Source organism: Lentinula edodes (genome assembly GCF_021015755.1).
Source record: "Lentinula edodes strain Le(Bin) 0899 ss11 chromosome Unknown C8R40scaffold_1, whole genome shotgun sequence".
NCBI lineage: Eukaryota > Fungi > Basidiomycota > Agaricomycetes > Agaricales > Omphalotaceae > Lentinula > Lentinula edodes.
In genome coordinates this window covers 1832311-1852434 of record NW_025764307.1, presented here as the reverse complement: position 1 = coordinate 1852434, position 20124 = coordinate 1832311, and the positions used below count along the sequence as shown (strand labels likewise).

The window sequence follows — 20124 nt, the reverse complement described above, 5'->3', positions numbered from 1 at the left end:
GGTCACGGAGGCACGTGCTTGCTGACAAATTTGTGTATCGGAAAAGCGGCACCGGCAAAGAGTCAGTCAGCTTACAGGTTCTCTTGGAACCGTCACCTTGCTGCTGTTGTCATTGTCGAACTCGAATCTCATACCACTCATCCGTCTCGTCATTCTCGTCAAAAATCTTGCCGCGGCTCTTGACTTCTTTGGCCGGGTTTTCATCCATACACTTGCTCTTTTTTCTCCTCTTTCGGATTTTTCCAGTTCCTTTTTCTTTTCAAAACAAACAAGTTCTACCTCCATCAGGACGGGTCAAGCATCTCCCACATAGAACACAACATCTTCTAGCCGCTTTCAAGACGAAGAAGATACACTATCCTCATTAAGACTATCTGTTGCCAGACTTATCCTCATCATGTTGGGCCATCAATTCGCCTTCTCTGCAGCACCCGTTCGGAGAGTGAAGGAGGTGCAATTTGGTATTCTTTCCCCAGAGGAAATCGTGCGTGTCTGTTATATTTCCTGTCTAAATTTGATACAATGAAGGTTTTACAGAAAGCTTATTCAGTCGCGAAAATTGAACACCCCGAAGTTATGGATGAGGGTACGCACAAACCGAAGATGGGAGGTCTGATGGATCCGCGTTTGGGGACGATTGACAGAAACTTCAAGTGCCAAACATGTGGTGAAGGTATGGCTGAATGTCCTGGTCACTTTGGGCACATCGAGTTGGCAAGGCCTGTTTTTCATCCTGGTGCGTAGCTCGCTTTTTTTTGAACCACTTCTTCTTACATGTACACTGTAGGATTCATCATCAAAGTCAAAAAGATATTGGAGTGTATATGTGTTAATTGCGGGAAACTTAAAGCCGATATCGTGAGTTGCCTCTCTTTCCCTACTCGTTTCGTTCCCCCACTACCCAATTTTCTGGGGGCTCTCTCCATATCCTGGAGAACCCCAAACCCCTACCACGTGAGTGCCTTGACAATCGAGGCCTTCAGCTTGCTCTGCGACGGGGGTTGCGCGCGTTTTCGGTCGCTTGATCGCCGCGCGACCCATCATATCCGTTCAGAGTCGGTTGGACACGAGGTTTGTGGTGAAATGGGGGGCTGAACGAGGAGTGCGAAAACATGCATACGGCACGTATGCGATGGATGGTCCCTCCATGCACAGCTGTGACGCAGCCTCGTGGTGTGAGCGTGGCCGGCACTTGTTACTCGATGTTTTTTGCCCCTCTTTTATTGGTGTACAAAGTCTTGTCGTCTTCTTGTAGCCTAGCGTTGCTGACTCTTTCATTTTTATGTCTTCGAATACCTCTCTTTGAACGAAACTGTTGTCTTTGCAATGTAAGGCGGACCCCAATTTCGCGGACAAAATTCGTCATGTTCGTGATCCCAAAAAGCGGATGGCCGTGGTCTGGAGTCATTGCAAGTCAAAGATGGTTTGCGAACCTGACGATCCCAAGGAAGAAGGTGCCGAGCCTGAACCTGAAGATACCAAGAAGGGCCATGGCGGTTGTGGCCATATTCAGCCTCTTGTCCGGAAAGAAGGATTGAAGCTTTTCTTACAGTACAAGAAGCCGAAAGATGACGACGAGGTTAGTTTACTTTCTTATCGGTCTTTCAGATACTTTTATACAGGTTGTAGGAGATCAAGTCAATGCAGCCCGACAAGCGTTTGATGACCCCGCAAGAGGTCTACACCACCTTCAAGAAGATGTCCGATTCCGATTTACACCTGATTGGTCTTTCTGAGGAGTTCGCTCGCCCGGAATGGATGATTCTTACAGTCATGCCAGTCCCTCCCCCTCCTGTTCGGCCCAGTATTGCGGTTGATGGCGGTGCGATGCGAAGTGAGGACGATCTGACATACAAACTTGGTGATATCATCAAAGCATCTGCCAATGTACGTCGATGTGAACAAGAAGGCGCCCCCGCGCATGTGATTACGGAGTTTGAGCAACTACTCCAGGTTGGTCCACTGAAGATCGTCTGGCGTCGGATGTTTGTTGACCTTATTGCAGTTCCATGTAGCGACCTATATGGATAACGACATCGCCGGTATCCCTCAAGCTCTACAGAAATCTGGACGGCCTGTTAAGGCTATCCGTGCCCGGCTGAAGGGTAAAGAGGGCCGTTTGCGAGGTAACTTGATGGGAAAGCGGGTTGATTTTTCTGCTCGAACTGTGATTACTGGTGATCCCAATCTGGAATTGGATGAAGTCGGCGTTCCTCGCAGTATCGCCATGAACTTGACATTTCCGGAACGAGGTGAGTCTGTCACGCTGTACACATTCCTTTGAAATCTAATTGTTTCGTAGTGACACCGTATAATATCACCTATCTACAGGAGCTGGTACGAAATGGTCCTACAACGTACCCCGGTGCTCGGTACGTTGTGCGAGACACTGGCGAGCGTATAGATCTTCGCTACAACAAACGCGCGGATGCGTTTCTTCAGTACGGTTGGGTAGTCGAAAGACATTTGAAGGATGGAGAGTAAGTACAAAACCCAGAGTGCCTTGACTGTCTACTAATAATAGGGCAGTTTCGTTCTCTTCAATCGACAACCGAGTCTGCATAAAATGAGTATGATGAGTCATCGAGTACGTCTTATGCCATATTCAAGTGAGTTACTGGTATTACATTGGGCCTATTCTCTTCTGATCCCTCGCTAGCCTTTCGATTGAACCTTTCCGTGTAAGTATCTATCATTGCCTCCAATGCTTATCACCTCATCTCTCGGGTTAGCACTCCGCCGTACAACGCTGATTTCGATGGAGATGAAATGAACATGCAGTATGTCATGCCTTTATTCTCTTTATCTTATAGTTCCCATGTTTTATTTCTTATATTTAGCGTGCCTCAAAGTGAAGAGACTCGTGCGGAATTGAGTCAAATAGCTTGGGTGGCTCGGCAGGTAAATGAATAGTCTTACATGCCTCGCTTTATGCTTATGCAACGCATAGATCATCTCTCCTCAGGCCAATAAGCCTGTCATGGGAATTGTGCAGGACACGCTGTGCGGAATACGCAAATTTACTTTACGGGATTCCTTCCTTGATTGGAATCAGGTTCAAAATATCCTTCTATGGGTCCCTGAATGGGACGGCAGCGTTCCTATACCTGCTATCCTTAAACCAAAACCGTTATGGACCGGCAAACAGATCCTCAGTCTCGTTATTCCTCGTGGTATCAACATTCATCGTAGTCCAGACCCAAAGTCTTCCAACCCCGTTTTTGACGATGGAATGCTCATCGAGAACGGGGAGATCATTTTTGGTATCGTGGAGAAGAAGACGGTTGGTGCTTCTCAAGGTGGCTTGGTCCACGTCGTGTTCCGAGAGAAAGGCCCGGAAGTAACCAGACAGTTGTTCACTGGCTTGCAAACAGTGGTGAACTACTGGCTCTTCCATAATGGGTTCAGTATTGGTATCGGCGACACGATTGCTGACAAGAACACTATGTCATACATCACGGAAACTATCGCGAGTCGCAAGGCTAACGTCTCAAAAATTATCGAGGATGCTACTCATGATCGACTCAAACCCGCTCCGGGTATGACCATTCGTGAATCGTTCGAGAGTTTAGTAGAACGAGAGCTCAACTTGGCTCGTGACACATCTGGTCAACATGCGCAGAAGAGTTTAAAGGAGGATAACAACGTCAAGCAGATGGTGGTGGCTGGATCCAAAGGTTCATTCATCAATATCTCCCAGATGTCTGTTTGTGTAGGACAGCAATCCGTGGAAGGGCGTCGTATCCCTTTTGGCTTCCGTCACCGCACGCTGCCTCACTTTACCAAGGATGATTTCAGTCCTGAGTCCCGGGGTTTCGTAGAGAACTCTTATCTACGAGGTCTCACCCCTCAGGAGTTCTTCTTCCATGCCATGGCGGGGCGAGAAGGTCTCATCGATACTGCAGTCAAGACTGCCGAAACCGGATATATACAACGTCGATTGGTGAAAGCCCTCGAAGACGTTATGGTTTGTTATGATGGAACCGTACGGAACTCTCTTGGAGATCTCATCCAATTCGTATACGGTGAAGACGGTATGGACGGTGCTTTCATCGAAAAGCAGAACATTGACACCTTCTCTCTGAACGATCGGGAGTTTGAGCACAACTACAGGGTGGATGTCACTGATCCTGCTGGTGGTTTCCTTCCCGGTGTACTACAAGTTGGTATCGATGACAGTTCCCTCGAATTGCAGAACAAACTCGACGAAGAGTACGATCAGCTCTTATCTGACCGTCGACTCCTTCGAGAGTTCATCTTCCCTCAGCATGCCACATCTTTTAACCAATATCTACCTGTTAATCTATCTCGCATTGTCCAAAATGCCGCCCAGATTTTCCACATCGACCGCCGAAAACCGAGCGATCTCGACCCCGCCTTCATTATCGACTCCGTCAAAACTCTCTGTGATCGCCTTGTCGTTGTTCGCGGCGATGGTCCGCTCAGCCATGAAGCTCAAGCGAACGCGACACTGCTTTTCCGTATGCATTTACGAGCGACATTCGGTTGCCGCCGTGTTCTCGAGAGATTCCACTTGAACAAGGAGGCTTTCGAATGGGTGCTTGGAGAGGTGGAGGCCAAATTCAATCAGTCGGTGGCGAATCCTGGCGAAATGTGTGGTACTTTGGCCGCACAATCCATTGGAGAACCTGCCACGCAGATGACACTTAATACCTTCCATTATGCCGGTGTATCCAGTAAGAACGTCACGCTCGGTGTTCCTCGTTTAAAGGAAATAATCAACGTTGCCACGAACATCAAGACACCTTCATTGTCGGTCTATCTTGAACCCGCCCTTCGGTTTGATCCTAATCTGGCAAAAAACGTACAACAAGAGCTTGCCTATACATCCCTTCGCACGGTCACTGCCGCTGTCGAGATTTGGTATGATCCAGATCCAAGTTCCACTATTATCGAGGAAGATGAAGTGTTTGTGGAATCCTTCTTTGCCATCCCTGATGAAGAAGTCGAGTCGAAGTTACACTTGCAATCCCCCTGGTTGCTTCGCCTTGAACTTGACCGTGCGAAGATGCTTGATCGCAAGCTCACTATGGCATATGTTGCCAGTCGGATAGCAGAAAGCTTCAAGACGGATCTTTTTGTCATCTGGAGCGAAGACAATGCTGAGAAACTTGTTATCCGTTGTCGAGTGCTCGGTGGTGCGGACAAGGACGAAGACGGAACGGAAACGCTAGAAGAAGATATATTCCTTCGACAACTAGAAAACACCATGTTGAACTCAGTTAGCTTGCGCGGTGTTCAGGGTATCAACCGAGTCTTCCTGACGAGGCATGATTTAGTTGAAACAAAGGATGATGGTAGCATTGTGGCGGAGAAAGATAAGCAATGGGTGCTTGAAACTGACGGTGTCAATCTGAAGACAGTGATGTGCATCGATGGTGTCGATTTCACTCGCACGTATTCCAACAGTTGCGTTGAAGTTTTCAATGTCCTTGGCATTGAAGCCGCGCGTGCTGCCATTCTCAAGGAGCTCCGCGGTGTCATTGAGTTCGATGGTTCATATGTCAACTACCGTCATCTAGCTCTTCTGTGTGATCTAATGACCCACAGAGGCTCCCTAATGGCGATCACTCGACACGGTATAAATCGTGCCGACACCGGTGCGCTCATGAGATGTTCATTCGAAGAAACGGTTGAAATATTAATGGAGGCTGCTGCCGTTGGAGAAAAGGATGATTGCCATGGTGTTGCTGAGAATGTCATGTTTGGACAAATGGCACCTATGGGCACTGGTGCATTCGATGTGGCACTCGATATTGACATGTTGAAGGACGCTATCGTGGATCACCGACTTCCTGTTCAGTCAATGTTGGCTGCCCAAGTGGATGGCGGTATGACTCCTGGACAAGTTGCTATGACTCCTTACGATACCAATTCGCCGATGTGGGACAATCATCTATTCAAGGGAAGTGACCAGGCTGCCTTCTCGCCGTTGGCCGTCAACAGCAACGAGGAGTCCGGTAACTTCAATTACCTTCCTTGGGGGCAGAGCCCAAGAGGTGCAGGAGGTATGTCTCCAGGTGGACCTGGATACAGTCCCAGCTCGCCGAACGCCTATTCTCCAAATTCTCCCGCGTTTGCTCCTACGTCTCCTTTCGGCGGTGGCGCCACCTCGCCTATGGTGTATGGTGGAACTTCACCTTATTACGACCCGGGTCGTGGAGTTACTTCGCCGACCTACTCGCCGACGTCACCCGCTTTCAATCCCACGTCGCCAGCGTTTTCGCCGACTAGTCCAAGATACTCACCTACCTCACCGTCGTTCTCGCCGACATCCCCACGCTACAGTCCTCAGTCTCCCTCATTCAGTCCTACATCGCCGCGCTACTCCCCGACGAGTCCCTCGTTCAGTCCTGCTTCGCCACGATGTAAGTCTTGATGTAAATCATACTTTTGCATGTGCTAACATCAAAATCCCTTCATTTACAGACTCGCCAAGTAAGTATTCACATTGTGTGTTTTCATTCGTTTTGCTGATCGATCGTCGTTTACCCGGAATTTTATCTTTCAGCTTGTGAGTGCTGTCACTTTCGCTTCGCTGCCTTTCATTGCTAATTCTTTCACCATAGCCCCTGCGCAATTATCTCCTTCATCCCCTAGATATTCACCCACTTCTCCGATGGCCTCGCCAACTTCGCCCAGATATTGTAAGAACTTTCATACTCTGCATAACACTGAACTTTTCCTCACATCTTTCCAGCTCCTGCTTCTCCCGCGTACTCTCCTGCGTGTAAGTTGCTCAGTTTATATCTCCGTGCTCTGTACTGAATTTGATGTTACTTTAGCGCCCGCTTACTGTGAGTTCTGAAAATCACCTCCGAAAGTATATTATATCCTAACAAAATTCTTTCAGCCCCCGCATCTCCCGCATACAGTCCTACATCTCCACTACGCTCACCCTCGAGCCCTTCTCAGAACGGGACCGCTCACCGCAGTCACTCATACCAGTCATCTCCTTCTTGGGATTGATCAATCGTGGTGATTTTTACCCCCTACATACACATACATTTAGTATAATCATGCGAACTACTGTTTGTTGTTATCTTATCACGCGGTGTTCTTTTCACTGTCGTTTGGTGCCATTCTCCGATTGGTAGATGGTAGCAGGAATTTTCATATCTAGGCTCTTGTGCTTTAGCCCACAAACATCGTGTAAACTATATACTGTTATCATTATCGAGCTAGATTTGAGCTGAGTGTCAATTAAACAAATTTGGCGAGATATTGTCAGCTTTGACCTGCTTCAAAATGGAAACGCGACGCTGGCGCTTCTTTAGTCCTTTACCTCTTTACTTTTCCCATTCATTTTTTCATCTCGCCTTGACGGCGCAGGCTTATTTTTCTAGTCTTATTTCAAGAGCAGGCTCTTACATTCTATTTCCTTGACCATCTTTGCATCCTTTTCTCAATATGCTTCTCAACAAGCCTGGTGCTTGGCCTGTGATAATTTGCCTTCTTTGGAATCCTAGAATAGCTCTAGCCTCAGATAAACAGCCTCAAGTTCAATGGATTAGTCCTTCCGCAGGCGACGTCTTTACCTCTGGTGATAGCATCCTTGGAAAGTGGACTGCCAATACCGCCGTGGTTTCTCCTGCTTTCAAGCTTTGTCCAGGTGGCCCTCAGTCTAGTCTGAAGTCGCGCGTAGATGGTACCGGCGATGATGGATCGGATATCTCATGTGGAAGTAAGGTGTACCCCACAGTTCAGCAGTCCTCAGGGACGTATTCAATCTCGCTGTGAGTATTTGTTTACTTGGAGCAACAGTATCTCATCTCGCCTTTATTAGCGCTATCCCGAATACCACAACGGATCAGACATGGCACCTGGAAATGTCGGACGACTTTGCTAATACATGGTCATCTCCATCTTTCTCTCTATCTCGTGAGTAGTCAGGTCCGATTCATCCTTAGATATACTTATATATTCCTTATTTCAAGCCTCTGGGTCTCCGAGTTTAGCTCCTGCCGTTGGTGCTCAAGCCCCTCTCTCACCTCAATCTCAAACACCGACCTCTGCCTCGACCACGAGTGGCCCCGTTACCGCGAGTTCTATTCCTGGCGTGAATCCCGAGGCCGCTTCTGTTGCGACAATGCTTGCCACACGTACGCCTCCTCCCACTGCCGCTTTTGCTATTCCTCTGTCTATAGTCGGCGCCATCCTTCTCGTGGCGGTGTTCCTTTCTCTCAAACATAATCGTAAACTCGCAGAAGAGCGAGCGCAGGACGTGGAAAAGCTTGTGCTGTCAAGGAAATCTAGTGTTGCAAGTAGCTTCAAGTCGGGCTTTAGCCGGCAGTCGGATATCGAGCATGCACTCAACGTACTTTCCAAAGCTCAAAGTCAAGGGAATGTCAAGCCGATGCCAGTCCCTCTATTCATGCCAGTGGAGGTTCCTGTTCCGAAGCGAGAGGCGAGGCGAAGTACACGGGAAGCATACTTCCCTGAACAATACACAGAATACAATCGACGACCGAGACCCAGACAAGAAGTAAGATATCACGAGAGGCCTCCATCCTATCACACAGCTCCTCTGTCACGATCGCAAAGTCGTACGCGCTCTCTGTTATCGTCTGATTATTCCAGTTCCCGGGCTTCGAGTCGTACTGCCGTTCATCCACCCTCACATGGACATCACTCTGCGTGCCAATCTTCTCATCGACTTCCGTCTCTACGAGTTGCCTCTCCACTTCAGTACTACGAGCATTGCTCTGATGGACATCGAAAAAAGGATCGACACTGTGATCAACGCCATTCAAGATCGCAATTCGAAGGACGTGACCACGACATAGAATGTGCTACTCATTCCGTGCTAGATGATTATCTCCCTCAACCTAATCCTCATGATCATTCACCCGGTCCTCCTGTATGCCTGATGCCGGCACCACAAAGGCTTCATGTTCGAAACAATAGTGCGATGTCTTCCAGGTCCTACGATGAAGAGGAGGAAGAAATGATGGAAGTAGATTTATATGGTGCAGTGGCAGATAGTTTGAATCGAGCTCGTAGACATTGAAATACTTCTTACGCATTTGCAATATTACAAGTTTACAAGATGATATCTATCTATGTGCTATAAGAACTAAGGCTACATGTAACTTCATGTGAGTACTGTCAATCCGTGTCCGTCGAATACAGAAACACTTTTGTGATGTCAGCTTGAAATCTTCCAATGTACGCAAGAAGTTCCTCGTCTGGTAGAGCAGAGTGCTCGAAAGCTTGCGTAAGGTTGGTGCGGAGCTAAGGAGAGACATGATTTTAGTTACGGACATTGATTCGCTCACAACAGTTGTGTACCTTGAGCAACGCTTTCCGCCGCATAGCAATCTTGCTACTATCGCTTTGCGCTTGGTGACGGCTTTGTAGTTCCGTCAGATGCTTGGAAACTCGACTGGCTTCGATCAAAACATCATTTGGAAGGTCAGCAAGTCGAGCCAATTCAAGGCCTGGGAGAAATTGAATGGCTCAACGCGCTGTAGGTATCGAACTACGTTTTTGAAAAACTCACCGTAATGGGTAGTCTCTTCTGGGGCTCCGTCTACGATTCTATGCAAGCGTTTTTTGTGAATACCCCATAAACGTCAGATTTGAATCGGCGTACTTGTATTGGAATAACATGCCGAAGTTGGACGCCGACTGACGAGTTCTCTGGTTCCAACGTAAACCTCAAAAACACGCATACACGGCATAAGGGGACGGTTTTACCTGAACAGCTAGGTGAAGACTTGGAAAAGAATTGCTCAGACTCTTCAAATTGCGTTGATCAAGCCTGAACAACGTACTTGACAACAGAAGGTTGGCGAGAGAGCGTTGTGCTCAATTCAGCGAAATGTCTAAAGCAAAATAGGTGAGTGTCCTACTGGCTCAATCGAGATGGTAAACCTACGTGGCGAAAAACACGAAACACTATGAGCAGAAGACAGGCATTAGACCACAATATGAAACATATATATATAGATCATACCTTCTGCTCTATCAAGCCCTCTGCGATAGCATGAGAAATACCGATACCCTCCCTTGGGGATGTTCCCCGTCCTAATTCATCTACAAGAATCAAAGACCGTTCAGTAGCAAGGCCTAGCGGATGACTTCAAGTTTATCAAAGACGGTTCATAAAGCAATCGAAACACTCAACCTAGTATCATAGCAGATGTCGCCATCTCGCTCGCAAAGGTGCTGAGATTCTTCTCCAAATCATCGTCATTTGACAGTCGGGTTAGCAATGCATCGTGAATCCTTTGAAAGAATTTCGGTGGATCAGATATTATCTAGCAAAAAACACGTACCGGAAGCTCGCATACTCTGCAGGAACGAAGCTACCACACATTGCCATAACCGAGAGAAGTCCAACCTGACGGAGGTACGTGCTCTTTCCAGACATACTGCAGAATTCTGGTCAGCGAAAATAGCAAGTCCGTCAATCTTAGCGCTTACTTTGGACCTTGAATAATTTGAAAAGAAGAGGAATCGTCGCAGTAAATATCATTGGGGACTAATGTTCCCGCTGACTGAACTGTCTCAAGGATTGGATGGCGCCCAGACTTGACAGCTAAGGTCCCAGTAAATTCGGGTCGCACTGAAAGTGTATAAGAATTTGCAGAGCCCTAGCTTCTATATCGCGGAAGACACGAACCATAATTGCGCACTGCGGTGGGGTCATGGGTCAGCTAATAAGGGTAGAGGAGCTCGAGGTGATATTCACTAATTGCAGAATGCGAGAATGACCATAACATATCCACTAGTGCCACCTGTAAAACACAATGTTTATCTCGTGAGCGCACAATCTCAAGATCTAACCCACCGCTTCTGAAGCTTTATACAGAGCACCGACGTTCACCAGAATTTCGGTCACTAGATCCTGGATTATTCTGAACAAATAAATGACCTCGGACAGCGTTCCCACAGCAAGGAAAACTACCAACTTATCACTCAAGATCAAAGTCTCATCCAAGGCGTCTTGCATACGGGCGTTCATCTTTTTCTGCGATACTCAACTTAAACCCAGGGCACATATGATATGATAGAAGAGAATTTCTTACCAGCTCCATGCTGCTGAACTGCCACTTTCCTTTCTTCAGGGTAGCATTGATAAAACCTTTTGGGAGCTCGCCTTCGAGGTCAGTCTTCTTCATTGAAAAAACAAAACCGCTTTCTTGGTAAACCAACGTAAGTGGAATCTCATGGGTCTGAGTAAGAGCATTGCAGAGACTGTAAATGTCCCCAACATTCTCTTTGTACGTTTCGCGAGCAACGTCTAGAAGGCGATTGTGATTCGCCTTAGGATAGGATATGTCAAGTTGTGCTGGAGAAAAATGGCTATAGCGATATATGCACGGACCTTGACTGCATATACACGGGCATTTACTGCTGCAATCCCGTGCTGATAATACCGACTGTCAGCCTTGGTTGAGCATACACCTAGAGGGTATTACCTTTGTGGGTGCTGTGTCTTCGTTGAGGCTAGCACGAATCAGTGAGTCAATCTTTTCAAGTCGTTCGTCCAACAACATCTGAAAAAGGGGGTTTGAATGGGCATGATATTCAATGAAAGCACAAATACATCGTGTATGATCCTTAAAAGCTGGGACTTGGTATTTTCTAGTGACTTTTGAAGGAGCGGAAGATTCCGGACGGCGTTGCGAAGATTCAGCATCTGAGTGACTCTGTTTGAAGCAGCTTTGGCGCTGTTTGTAAGTATGGTTTCAGACGCAGCAAGCTGGGGAAATAGTTGATGCGAGGACGACTTGAATGCGGAAAGCCCTCACCGTAGCAATCAACTTGTCAAAGTCCATGCTATTCAAGGTTTTGAGAGCGCTACGGACTTCGTTGAACAAATCTTCGTCTTGCACGAGTTCCTCAACAACATCTAGGCGCGCGTCGATGGATGTTTGCACTGAGAGGCGTATTATCAATTGACGCAGAACGGGACTAGTTCCGGTACTAATACATACCTGTGATAGGTGCTAGGATATTGACACGAAGGAGACGAGCCGCCATTGCGGTGTAGGTGTGGTTCAAGATACTGATGGAGAGTGAGCTTCTACAACATTTTGTCAATCATGCTACATACCCGAAGACTGAGTGATAAGATTTTCTGTGAGACATATTTCCGACAAGTTCGAGGTTCTTAGCGCTCTCTGGATCAATCATCATCGTTCCGTCCACAGGGGAATACTTGATACGTAGGGATCCAGCAGAAAATCGCGTATTCTGACGAATTTCCGCATATTTGAAGAGTGCAGAGCAAGCAGATAATACGTAGTATCTATCAGAAGATAAGGAGACAGAGCAAAGCGCGCATATACGCAGGTCAAGGCAAGAACTCACTTGCTTGAGACCGCGAGGATTGTCCCTGCTCTCTCTTCATCTTCAACACACAGCTGTTGGATGAATTCAAGGCCTGTACAAGTAAGAATAATAGTACAAGCTGTATTGAACCATAACTTGTACCTGATGTCTCATTCCAATACTTCCTGGAAATTGGCTCTAGCTGGGTATCAGGAAACTCTTCCCGAATGAATTCTACGAGCAAAGATGTGTTGGTAGCCCTTTTGCCAGAACTTCCAATAGCGGCCATAGCAGTGTCGGATGCAGAGAGGAATGTATCAGGGACTAGAACTAGGCTTGGCTTATGAAGATGCATTTGGTGGAGCGTCTTGACGTAGGTTTGACAATCTGAGAGCTAGATACATAATTGAGTACCTCTTAACAAATTCAGGTCAGAATATCCGCACCTGGACCAAAACTACACGTCCTATATCTTTGTCCAGTGCCGCTAGCCCAACCTCGCGTCCAACACCTCTTCCTTCCAGAACAGCAATGACAAAGTTCCCTTCGTGCCGTGTTGACGCTGATGTCTGCGGACGTGCTGTAGAAACTCTTGACTGTCCGGTCCAAGGTCGGGATTGCGCAGTACGAGGTTGATTCTGGCCTGTAGTTGGGGGCCGTCTGGAGGCTGGCCTCGATGAACCGCTCGTTTGACGAGACCACATTACTGTGGTAGTAATCACTGATTGAAGTTGATTGCACGCGTGACGTCACGCGTATTTCTGTTCTTTCATCTTCGCACAGATTCGCACACAGTTTATATTTTCTATGCATATCATCCATTGAAGCCATTTCACGCATTGATCACGAAAGATAGGAATAGATTACAGGAAAGCCACAGCCCTTTCGCAACTTGGTTTTCAGATCAAAGTCACTCCTAGAGACGTTTGCACATCTTTCGAGCGAGGAACGAAGCGACATTTGAAAGGAAGTGGGTGATTGAACAAAGTCGGACCTGGATACCACTCTGCTTTGGGCTTTACCGGCTTCCCATGTTCGTCGAGCTCTGGCTCAATCGAATAGCAAGTCAAGATAGAGGCAACGGCGATCCACAAAGAGGCGAGTGCGATGTGTTTGCCAGGCTATTTGAGGTGTAGTCCTCGGTGATCAGGAACGGCGATGTGATTACTTGGAAACACTCACGCAGGCACGCCTTCCAAATCCGAAGGCTGCAGTAGCAGGATCCTTGACCTTGGGGTTTATCTTCCCGTCAACCCCGAGGAAGCGTGAGGGTTTAAACAGATCCGGCTCAGGATATTCTTCTTCGTCATGGAGGATGGACCTTTACAATCGCAGTATGTTAGCACAACGAATTATGTAACAGGTATTCGTGCATACCAAACATTGGGCATGATAATAGAACCCTTGGGGAGGAAATAACCCTCATAAACATCATCTTGAGTGAGTGCGTGTGGAAAAGCTAACTTTCGAGGTCAGCCCCCCGAAGTGGAACTCGAAACATATGTCGATACGCACCAAGTGGCGTGACAGGATTATGCCTCAACGCTTCCTGAGCAATCGCTGTAATATATGGTAGTAACGGTTCATCGCTAAAGCTCGGCAAGTCTCCTGGTCCTAGAACCTTCTCGAGCTGCTCATGGGCCTTGGTTTGAATTTCCGGGTTCATAAGCATATTCAAGATGAATGATCCTACGAAATGACTCCCCGTCAGCAACATGCTTGAACTCACAGTCGATCTCCTACCTAACGCAGCAACAATGGTGTCCGAACCCCCTGCAAAGAGAAAGAGTAAGTAAGCCTTTAAACAGAAGCACGGTCTGTTTATTCACCCCCATAAGCCGTCACCGACGCTTTTTTAATGACCTCTTCTTGACTTGCCAAGTTTTGGGTGCGATCCATTTGTTCAAGGGCAGCCAAAGTCAGAGACGGTGTTGCAGTCCCCATTGCCTAATTTTGAAAATTCATTGCACGAAATGGAACTGATGAAGACTGTAACCCACCATTCGCTCCTTTGTTACACTGAAAGCAGTCTCAGTCATTTTAACGCGCAAGTCGGACCATTCTCTTGCTTTGCGCTGGAAATCTGCACCCGGAACCCATTCGGGAACGTATTTTACTAGAGAATCACGCATCAAGAGTGATAAGATGCTCGATTAGAGTGCTACGCACGAATAGGAATTTGGTCAACATAAAATGCGCCAGGCGTCCCAGCAATGGACATGGATTCCAGTGCTGCCATAGCTGTGGGGAGATATGGTTTGGCCTCCTCTGGATCAAGACCATAAGTGACATCCATAATGAATGCTGCAGCCCATCTAGAAACAGGAATGAGCTTCACCATGAATAGTTAATTCTGCCGCATTACTCACACTTGAAGACTCTTCATGACATTATCAGAATAAGGGAGAACTCGAAGAAGATCATGGGTCGCGCTCAATTGTTTTGGGTGGAAACGCTTCGGATCGGTGGGGGGTATAGCTTGATTTATGATCCGCCTCTGTGCCTTCCAGGAGTCGTCATTGGGTCTAAAGATTAGCGTGGATCCCCATCTTTGATGACAGTGTTAGAGCAGCTGAAAGGAACGTGATAAACCATAAATTTTCACCCCATAAGCTCCCCCAGCATGACCGTTGGAGGTCGACTCGAGTACAATGAGGATCGCTTTTCCAGAAGATCACCGACTGTCTTGGAAGAATTTAAGATAATGATTGAATTCCCGAGCGCGCTCAAATGGATGATGTCCGACTCTGGCGGATGTCGCGAGTTTAGCCTTTTTACTGTGTCAGTGTTATACGTTGTTACTCACTATATTTCCGGCACAACTCAGCATAGTCAAGCCAAATGAACCCTCCCCTCGGTATTTGAAACAAGTTTTCTACTAACGGGAGCTTCGTCGGACCAGGGGGGAGAGGATACGGAGACGATCTCAAGCGAGAGTAGAAGATGAGAGCAGAAACGATGGCGATAGCGACGAGGATATACGCCATTTCTGCACTCTGAGAAGGCAGGGGGAAGAAGGGGCGACGACAATGGGCAACGCGAATGTCATTGGCTTAAAGCTAATCATTAGGCTGCCGTAATTGATACTAATGCCTGATGAGGAAAATCCATGGGCTTAGGCGTCACCATGAAAGTGTCACCCTCTCGGGGATCAGAGCTGTCAATTTCGGATTGAGGTCAGGGATGTAGGCGAAGGAAGGCGGAAGAGAAGATGCAAGAGGGTACAAGCCTCTCAGCAAGGGACACCCGTTCGAGCATGAGGGTCTATGAGGGTAAGAAGGGAAGCTGGGAAAGGAACAGAAAGGAACACTCTCAAATTTCAGTCCACCTACAGGTTCATCGAAGTCCTTTGCAGGCCCTTGATTTCGCTTAAACTCGTGAATGGATAAGCTGCCAGGCGCTGACAACGCTGAGCGTTCAGCAATAGCAAATTATTCAAACAAAAATTTCATTTTCAAATCAGCTCCGAACTCGAAACTGCGAGCATGTGCGGTAATAAACACAATTCAACACGGCACGGAGACCTTGCAAGAAAGGACACGTAGGTACAGGGACTAGATTCTGGTCTACAAAGGATAATCATCTATATGATAGACATGTAGAATGATCTCGAGATGCAATCTTGTAAGCTATCGTCCTCCAAGCACGCCTTATGCTGATCGACAGAACCGATCCTAAAGGATGACAGTGTAGATTTTATCTGAAGCAAAGAGCGTTAGACGACATCGGGATAAAAAAGGGGGGAAGAAGAATAGGAAAATAAATTCAGTTGGCTGTTCTTAGTATTGTTTGAGAAATCTCCATCGCCAGTGGCTTCGGATGTTTGGTGTAAAATAATTCATCACGAAAGTCGATGCTTAGACAGGTTGACTCACCGTGACTTGGGAAGCCAACGACATCTCTGAGCGTTGCACTTCGGATATGAGAGGCGTTCATCATGCCAATGCCGAAAAAATATGCCGAAAACAATAGACCTTATTGCATGTTATTAGCAACACCTATATGCAACGAAGAAAAAGGTCAACATATTGCGATAAAAAAAGTTAGGTGAGAATGGATAATTTTTAGCAAGAAATGTTCAGAGATGCAACTGTTTGGCTATGTGCTCTGCCGTTCGTCACTGCACGAGGCTACGACTGGGGCGGCAAGAAATCATCATGAAGAAATTCGAAAAAAAAATCGCAGAAAGAGACGGAAAAATAAGAGATCTTCTGAATATGCTCACCAGAAAGCTGGTCACAGCGTACGCAGTCAAAGAACGACTGCAGAAACCCTCTACAGATGTGTATGATTTAGAGACATGGTGTGATGGTTGTTCAGCTTGAAAAGAGATGGAGAAAATTTATAGTCGAAGCGTGGAAAAATATCACCATAAACAGTAAGTCGCAGCAAACCTCATCTAATACTATCTCCGTGACCGTTGACGTTAATCCTGTCGCGGTTCTCCTGCTATACCGTCCCTACGCCGTTCGACTGCGCCCACCATGGCGCTTCCAGTAGCGGAGGAAGGAAAGCTTCTCAGCGAGGCTCTGAATACCGTGAAGATCCAGTTTCAACAAATGAGAAAGAATCTTGTATGTCCTTCCTTACTTACTCATAGAATTATCTTGATGATACACATCACAGGAACTGGATCAACTTATGGATGCTCTGAAAAGTGCAAGTTTAATGCTTGCAGAACTTCGCACCTCTTCCTTGTCGCCGAAGCAATATTACGAGCTCTGTGAGTTTCAATATCTTCATACCAACCGGTTCACTCAATTTGTATACTCCTCTCCATTAGATATGTCCGTATTTGATGCTCTACGACACCTCTCAAATTATCTTTATGACGCCCATACTCAAGGCCGACATCACTTAGCAGACCTCTACGAGCTTGTGCAATACGCAGGCAACATCATTCCTCGACTCTACCTCATGATCACTGTTGGGTCAGTATATATGTCCATACCAGACGCTCCTGTAAAGGAAATAATGAAGGACATGATGGAAATGTCCCGCGGGGTGCTTCACCCGATCAGAGGTCTTTTCCTGAGGCACTACCTCAGCGGACAGACTCGGGATCACCTTCCAGTCGGCGTTGACCCTGGGTGCGTCGTTTCAAATGTCATTGCGCGTTACCCTATGCTAATCTTCCTCACAGTCCCATGGGCAATCTCCAAGACTCCATCACATTCGTCCTCACCAATTTCGTCGAAATGAACAAGCTATGGGTCCGGTTACAACATCAAGGGCATTCGCGCGATCGCGAAAAGAGAGAAATGGAACGGAAGGAGCTGCGCATACTCGTTGGGACCAATCTTGTTCGACTCAGTCAACTAGATGGTGTCGACCTCGACATGTACCAACAACTCATTCTACCAAGTATCCTTGAGCAAGTCGTCAATTGTAAAGACGTTATCGCACAAGAATACCTCATGGAAGTAGTCATCCAGGTGTTCACCGACGAATTCCACCTTTTCTCACTAGGTCCCTTCCTATCTGCTACCGCCCAACTTCATCCAAAGGTCAACATCAAGGCAATCGTCATTGCGTTGATTGATAGGTTAGCTGCGTACGCAGCGCGAGAAGCAGAAAGCGAAGATCCGGAGGAAACGAAACGACAGGAAGAAGCTGCGGCGCGTCGTTTAGCCGAAAGAGTCAGGATTCAGAAAGCAAAAGCTCGAGAAAGCACTTTGTCACTGACTAGCACAACAGACGCGCCGGATGCGAGTGCTTGGGAATCTACCGCTAGTTTTACCGCTACGGTGGAGTCGGAGACCCCGACAGTCGTTGAAAACCACGGAGTTGAGGAGACGTCGAGCGATGTCACCCATGAAATAAAAGGCAAAGATAAAGAAGGTTCTCCTAGTCGAAAATTCCGAGGTGTACCCGAAAACGTACAGCTTTTCGAGGTCTTTTGGAAACAAGTCGTTGAACTGATTAAGGTATGTATTGCTTTATCCAGATAATACTTGAGTTTAACAGTGTACATAGGCTCGACCGGACTTGTCGATACAGGATATCACGGCGCTTTTCGTGTCGTTGACAAACCTCTCTCTCAGTTGCTATCCTGACCGTTTAGAATATGTTGATCAAATCCTCGCCTACGCGGCAGAGAAAATCAAAGAATTTAACGATAATCCTGATTTGCACGCTCAACAGACTAGTGCAAATCTCGCTGCGCTTCTGGTCGCACCCATAAACTCTTACCAGTCTGTCCTCACTCTTCTCGCCATTCCAAATTATGCACCTCTTTTGTCACGCCAACTTTTCTCCACTCGACGTTCCATTGCTCATTCCATCATATCTTCTGTGTTGAAGAATGAAACCATAGTAGAAACTCCAGAAGACGTGGACGGAGTGCTAGAGCTATGCCATGTTCTTATCAAGGACCAATCGGATTCGGCTTCGAATCCTGCGAATGGCACTGGTACTGCGGTGAGGCGGCAAGGACCTCCTCATTTCATTGAACGGGAGGAGATGGCCGAAGAACAAGGTTGGGTGGCAAGGATGGTACATTTGTTTAAGGCTGAATCGTTAGATGTGCAATTTGAGGTGTGTTCGCTATCATCACTGGAAGATGTATCTTTATCTAACAAGTCACCACTAGTTATTACAAACAGCGCGGAGACATTTCGATCTCGGAGGAGAACGTATGCGCTTCACCTTCCCTGCGCTCATTACATCGTCGATCAAGTTGTGTCGAAGGTATCATACACGGGAGCACCTGGTACGTTTCCCTGTAACGAAAGAAATCTAGTCATGCCCATACTGCCTCTAGGAAAACGACTGGCAAACAAAAGTCAGTACCATCCTCAAATTCGTACGTCAGCTTTCATCCATCCTCGCCAATCAAGTGGAAGCACCATCTATCGCTCTTCGTCTATTCCTCCTTGCAGCCCAGATATCCGACGAGTGTGGGTTCGAAGACCTAACGTATGACTTTTATGTTCAAGCATTCAGTGTATACGAAGACAGCATATCAGAGTCTCGAGCTCAACTACAAGCGATCACTTTGATCATTGGAACACTTCATGGCGCCAAGGTGTTCGGAGTAGACAATTATGATACCCTGATCACCAAGGCGGCCTTACATGGTGCCAAGTTGTTGAAGAAGAGTCATCAGGCCACAGCGGTCGGGCTAGCTAGTCATCTATGGTGGCAGGAGGCGCCCCCGCCAACAGATAGCGAGGAATCTCAGCCCACAGCCAAGGAACCTAAGGATGATGATTCAGAAAACTCAGTCAAAGCGGTGAGCTTACTCCGTTGTCGGGAAGCTGTCAATGTCAGGCTCATATCTGTTTCAGTATCCACACCAAGATAGCAAGCGTGTACTCGAGTGCTTACAGAAGTCTTTGCGTATAGCAAGATCTGCGATCGAGGAAATTGTCACTGTGCAGCTGTATTGCGATACGTTAGATCATTATTTGTACTATTTTGACAAGGGTGCTCCAGCGGTACGTCCTTCCCAACTTAATTTTGATCTTGGTTATGCTGATCAATGAACACAGGTCGCACCGAAATTCATAAATAACCTAGTCGAACTTATAACCTCCAGTATCGACAACATCCAATCACCAGACGTACACCCTTCACAAAGGGCTCCTCCTGGGTTGATTGAGGGTGTACAAACACCGGAAATGATTATGAGGCATTTTAAGAATAATCTATATTACATTCAACGACGGAAAGATACAGCAGCGGAGGGCAACTCGGATAGTGACTCGAGATGGGATGAGGTCGAAGTAGTGGGTGCCTTGTTGAAAATGGGCATTCGTCGGCTCTGACCTATTACATGGTTATGATTCCTCGATTCGTGCATTTTACTTGAATACATTA

The 20124-nt window shown here is 47.1% G+C and overlaps 6 protein-coding genes across 6 annotated transcripts; 4 read left to right on the top strand and 2 right to left on the bottom strand.

The window, feature by feature from the left end:
* Positions 1–397: 397 nt before the first annotated feature.
* C8R40DRAFT_1032306 (uncharacterized protein) lies at positions 398–6400 on the top strand (the record flags this gene model as incomplete). Its single annotated transcript, XM_046223251.1, has 12 exons — positions 398–484; positions 538–736; positions 788–858; positions 1334–1579; positions 1648–1953; positions 2006–2252; positions 2303–2480; positions 2530–2609; positions 2660–2681; positions 2733–2780; positions 2841–2901; positions 2951–6400. The coding sequence occupies 12 exons, from the start codon at positions 398–400 to the stop codon at positions 6398–6400; spliced, it is 4995 nt and encodes a 1664-aa protein (XP_046092599.1).
* A 120-nt stretch (positions 6401–6520) lies between these two features.
* Positions 6521–7037, top strand: C8R40DRAFT_47920 (uncharacterized protein). The gene is made up of 4 exons (XM_046235189.1): positions 6521–6668; positions 6722–6751; positions 6807–6818; positions 6875–7037. Exons 1-4 carry the CDS (start codon positions 6641–6643, stop codon positions 6988–6990), a joined length of 186 nt encoding a protein of 61 aa, XP_046092598.1. The 5' UTR covers positions 6521–6640; the 3' UTR covers positions 6991–7037.
* A 108-nt stretch (positions 7038–7145) lies between these two features.
* On the top strand, positions 7146–9073 carry C8R40DRAFT_1078442 (uncharacterized protein). Its single transcript, XM_046227014.1, has 4 exons — positions 7146–7202; positions 7264–7757; positions 7808–7902; positions 7959–9073. The coding sequence occupies exons 2-4, from the start codon at positions 7432–7434 to the stop codon at positions 9029–9031; spliced, it is 1494 nt and encodes a 497-aa protein (XP_046092597.1). The 5' UTR covers positions 7146–7202; positions 7264–7431; the 3' UTR covers positions 9032–9073.
* A 2-nt stretch (positions 9074–9075) lies between these two features.
* Positions 9076–13092, bottom strand: C8R40DRAFT_1138797 (muts domain V-domain-containing protein). The gene is made up of 25 exons (XM_046229455.1): positions 12750–13092; positions 12466–12697; positions 12343–12415; positions 12086–12280; positions 11967–12037; positions 11781–11908; positions 11576–11731; positions 11448–11525; positions 11354–11395; positions 11055–11291; positions 10938–10996; positions 10817–10883; positions 10718–10763; positions 10649–10660; positions 10450–10591; positions 10302–10397; positions 10151–10251; positions 9980–10092; positions 9902–9921; positions 9798–9848; positions 9721–9739; positions 9617–9663; positions 9524–9561; positions 9313–9461; positions 9076–9255 (listed from the first exon to the last, which is right to left on the bottom strand). The coding sequence occupies exons 1-25, from the start codon at positions 13005–13007 to the stop codon at positions 9130–9132; spliced, it is 2556 nt and encodes an 851-aa protein (XP_046092596.1). The 5' UTR covers positions 13008–13092; the 3' UTR covers positions 9076–9129.
* C8R40DRAFT_48304 (cytochrome P450) lies at positions 13051–15402 on the bottom strand. Its single transcript, XM_046235206.1, has 11 exons — positions 15110–15402; positions 14909–15050; positions 14673–14852; positions 14473–14618; positions 14304–14419; positions 14133–14250; positions 14047–14076; positions 13819–13992; positions 13681–13762; positions 13486–13624; positions 13051–13424 (listed from the first exon to the last, which is right to left on the bottom strand). The coding sequence occupies exons 1-11, from the start codon at positions 15288–15290 to the stop codon at positions 13203–13205; spliced, it is 1530 nt and encodes a 509-aa protein (XP_046092595.1). The 5' UTR covers positions 15291–15402; the 3' UTR covers positions 13051–13202.
* A 1385-nt stretch (positions 15403–16787) lies between these two features.
* On the top strand, positions 16788–20072 carry C8R40DRAFT_1032126 (vacuolar protein sorting-associated protein 35; the record flags this gene model as incomplete). Its single annotated transcript, XM_046223232.1, has 9 exons — positions 16788–16877; positions 16930–17026; positions 17087–17393; positions 17447–18230; positions 18280–18840; positions 18896–19015; positions 19067–19528; positions 19593–19742; positions 19797–20072. 9 exons carry the CDS (start codon positions 16788–16790, stop codon positions 20070–20072), a joined length of 2847 nt encoding a protein of 948 aa, XP_046092594.1.
* Positions 20073–20124: the final 52 nt, after the last annotated feature.

Bases quoted from the DNA above. Each gene is read 5' to 3' on its own strand.
- C8R40DRAFT_47920 (XM_046235189.1), top strand. From the start codon at position 6,641: ATGGCCTCGCCAACTTCGCCCAGATATT. The intron at 6,669-6,721 runs GTAAGAACTTTC...ACATCTTTCCAG, and splicing joins GCCAACTTCGCCCAGATATT to CTCCTGCTTCTCCCGCGTAC.
- C8R40DRAFT_1078442 (XM_046227014.1), top strand. From the start codon at position 7,432: ATGCTTCTCAACAAGCCTGGTGCTTGGCCTGTGATAATTTGCCTTCTT. The intron at 7,758-7,807 runs GTGAGTATTTGT...CGCCTTTATTAG, and splicing joins GGGACGTATTCAATCTCGCT to CGCTATCCCGAATACCACAA. The intron at 7,903-7,958 runs GTGAGTAGTCAG...CCTTATTTCAAG, and splicing joins TCCATCTTTCTCTCTATCTC to CCTCTGGGTCTCCGAGTTTA.
- C8R40DRAFT_1138797 (XM_046229455.1), bottom strand. From the start codon at position 13,007: ATGTGGTCTCGTCAAACGAGCGGTTCATCGAGGCCAGCCTCCAGACGG. The intron at 10,093-10,150 runs GTTGAGTGTTTC...GTCATCCGCTAG, and splicing joins GACATCTGCTATGATACTAG to GCCTTGCTACTGAACGGTCT. The intron at 9,462-9,523 runs GTGAGTTTTTCA...AATTTCTCCCAG, and splicing joins AGAAGAGACTACCCATTACG to GCCTTGAATTGGCTCGACTT.
- C8R40DRAFT_48304 (XM_046235206.1), bottom strand. From the start codon at position 15,290: ATGGCGTATATCCTCGTCGCTATCGCCATCGTTTCTGCTCTCATCTTC. The intron at 14,619-14,672 runs GTGAGTAATGCG...TCCTGTTTCTAG, and splicing joins GTCATGAAGAGTCTTCAAGT to ATGGGCTGCAGCATTCATTA. The intron at 13,993-14,046 runs GTAGGAGATCGA...GTCATTTCGTAG, and splicing joins CACCATTGTTGCTGCGTTAG to GATCATTCATCTTGAATATG.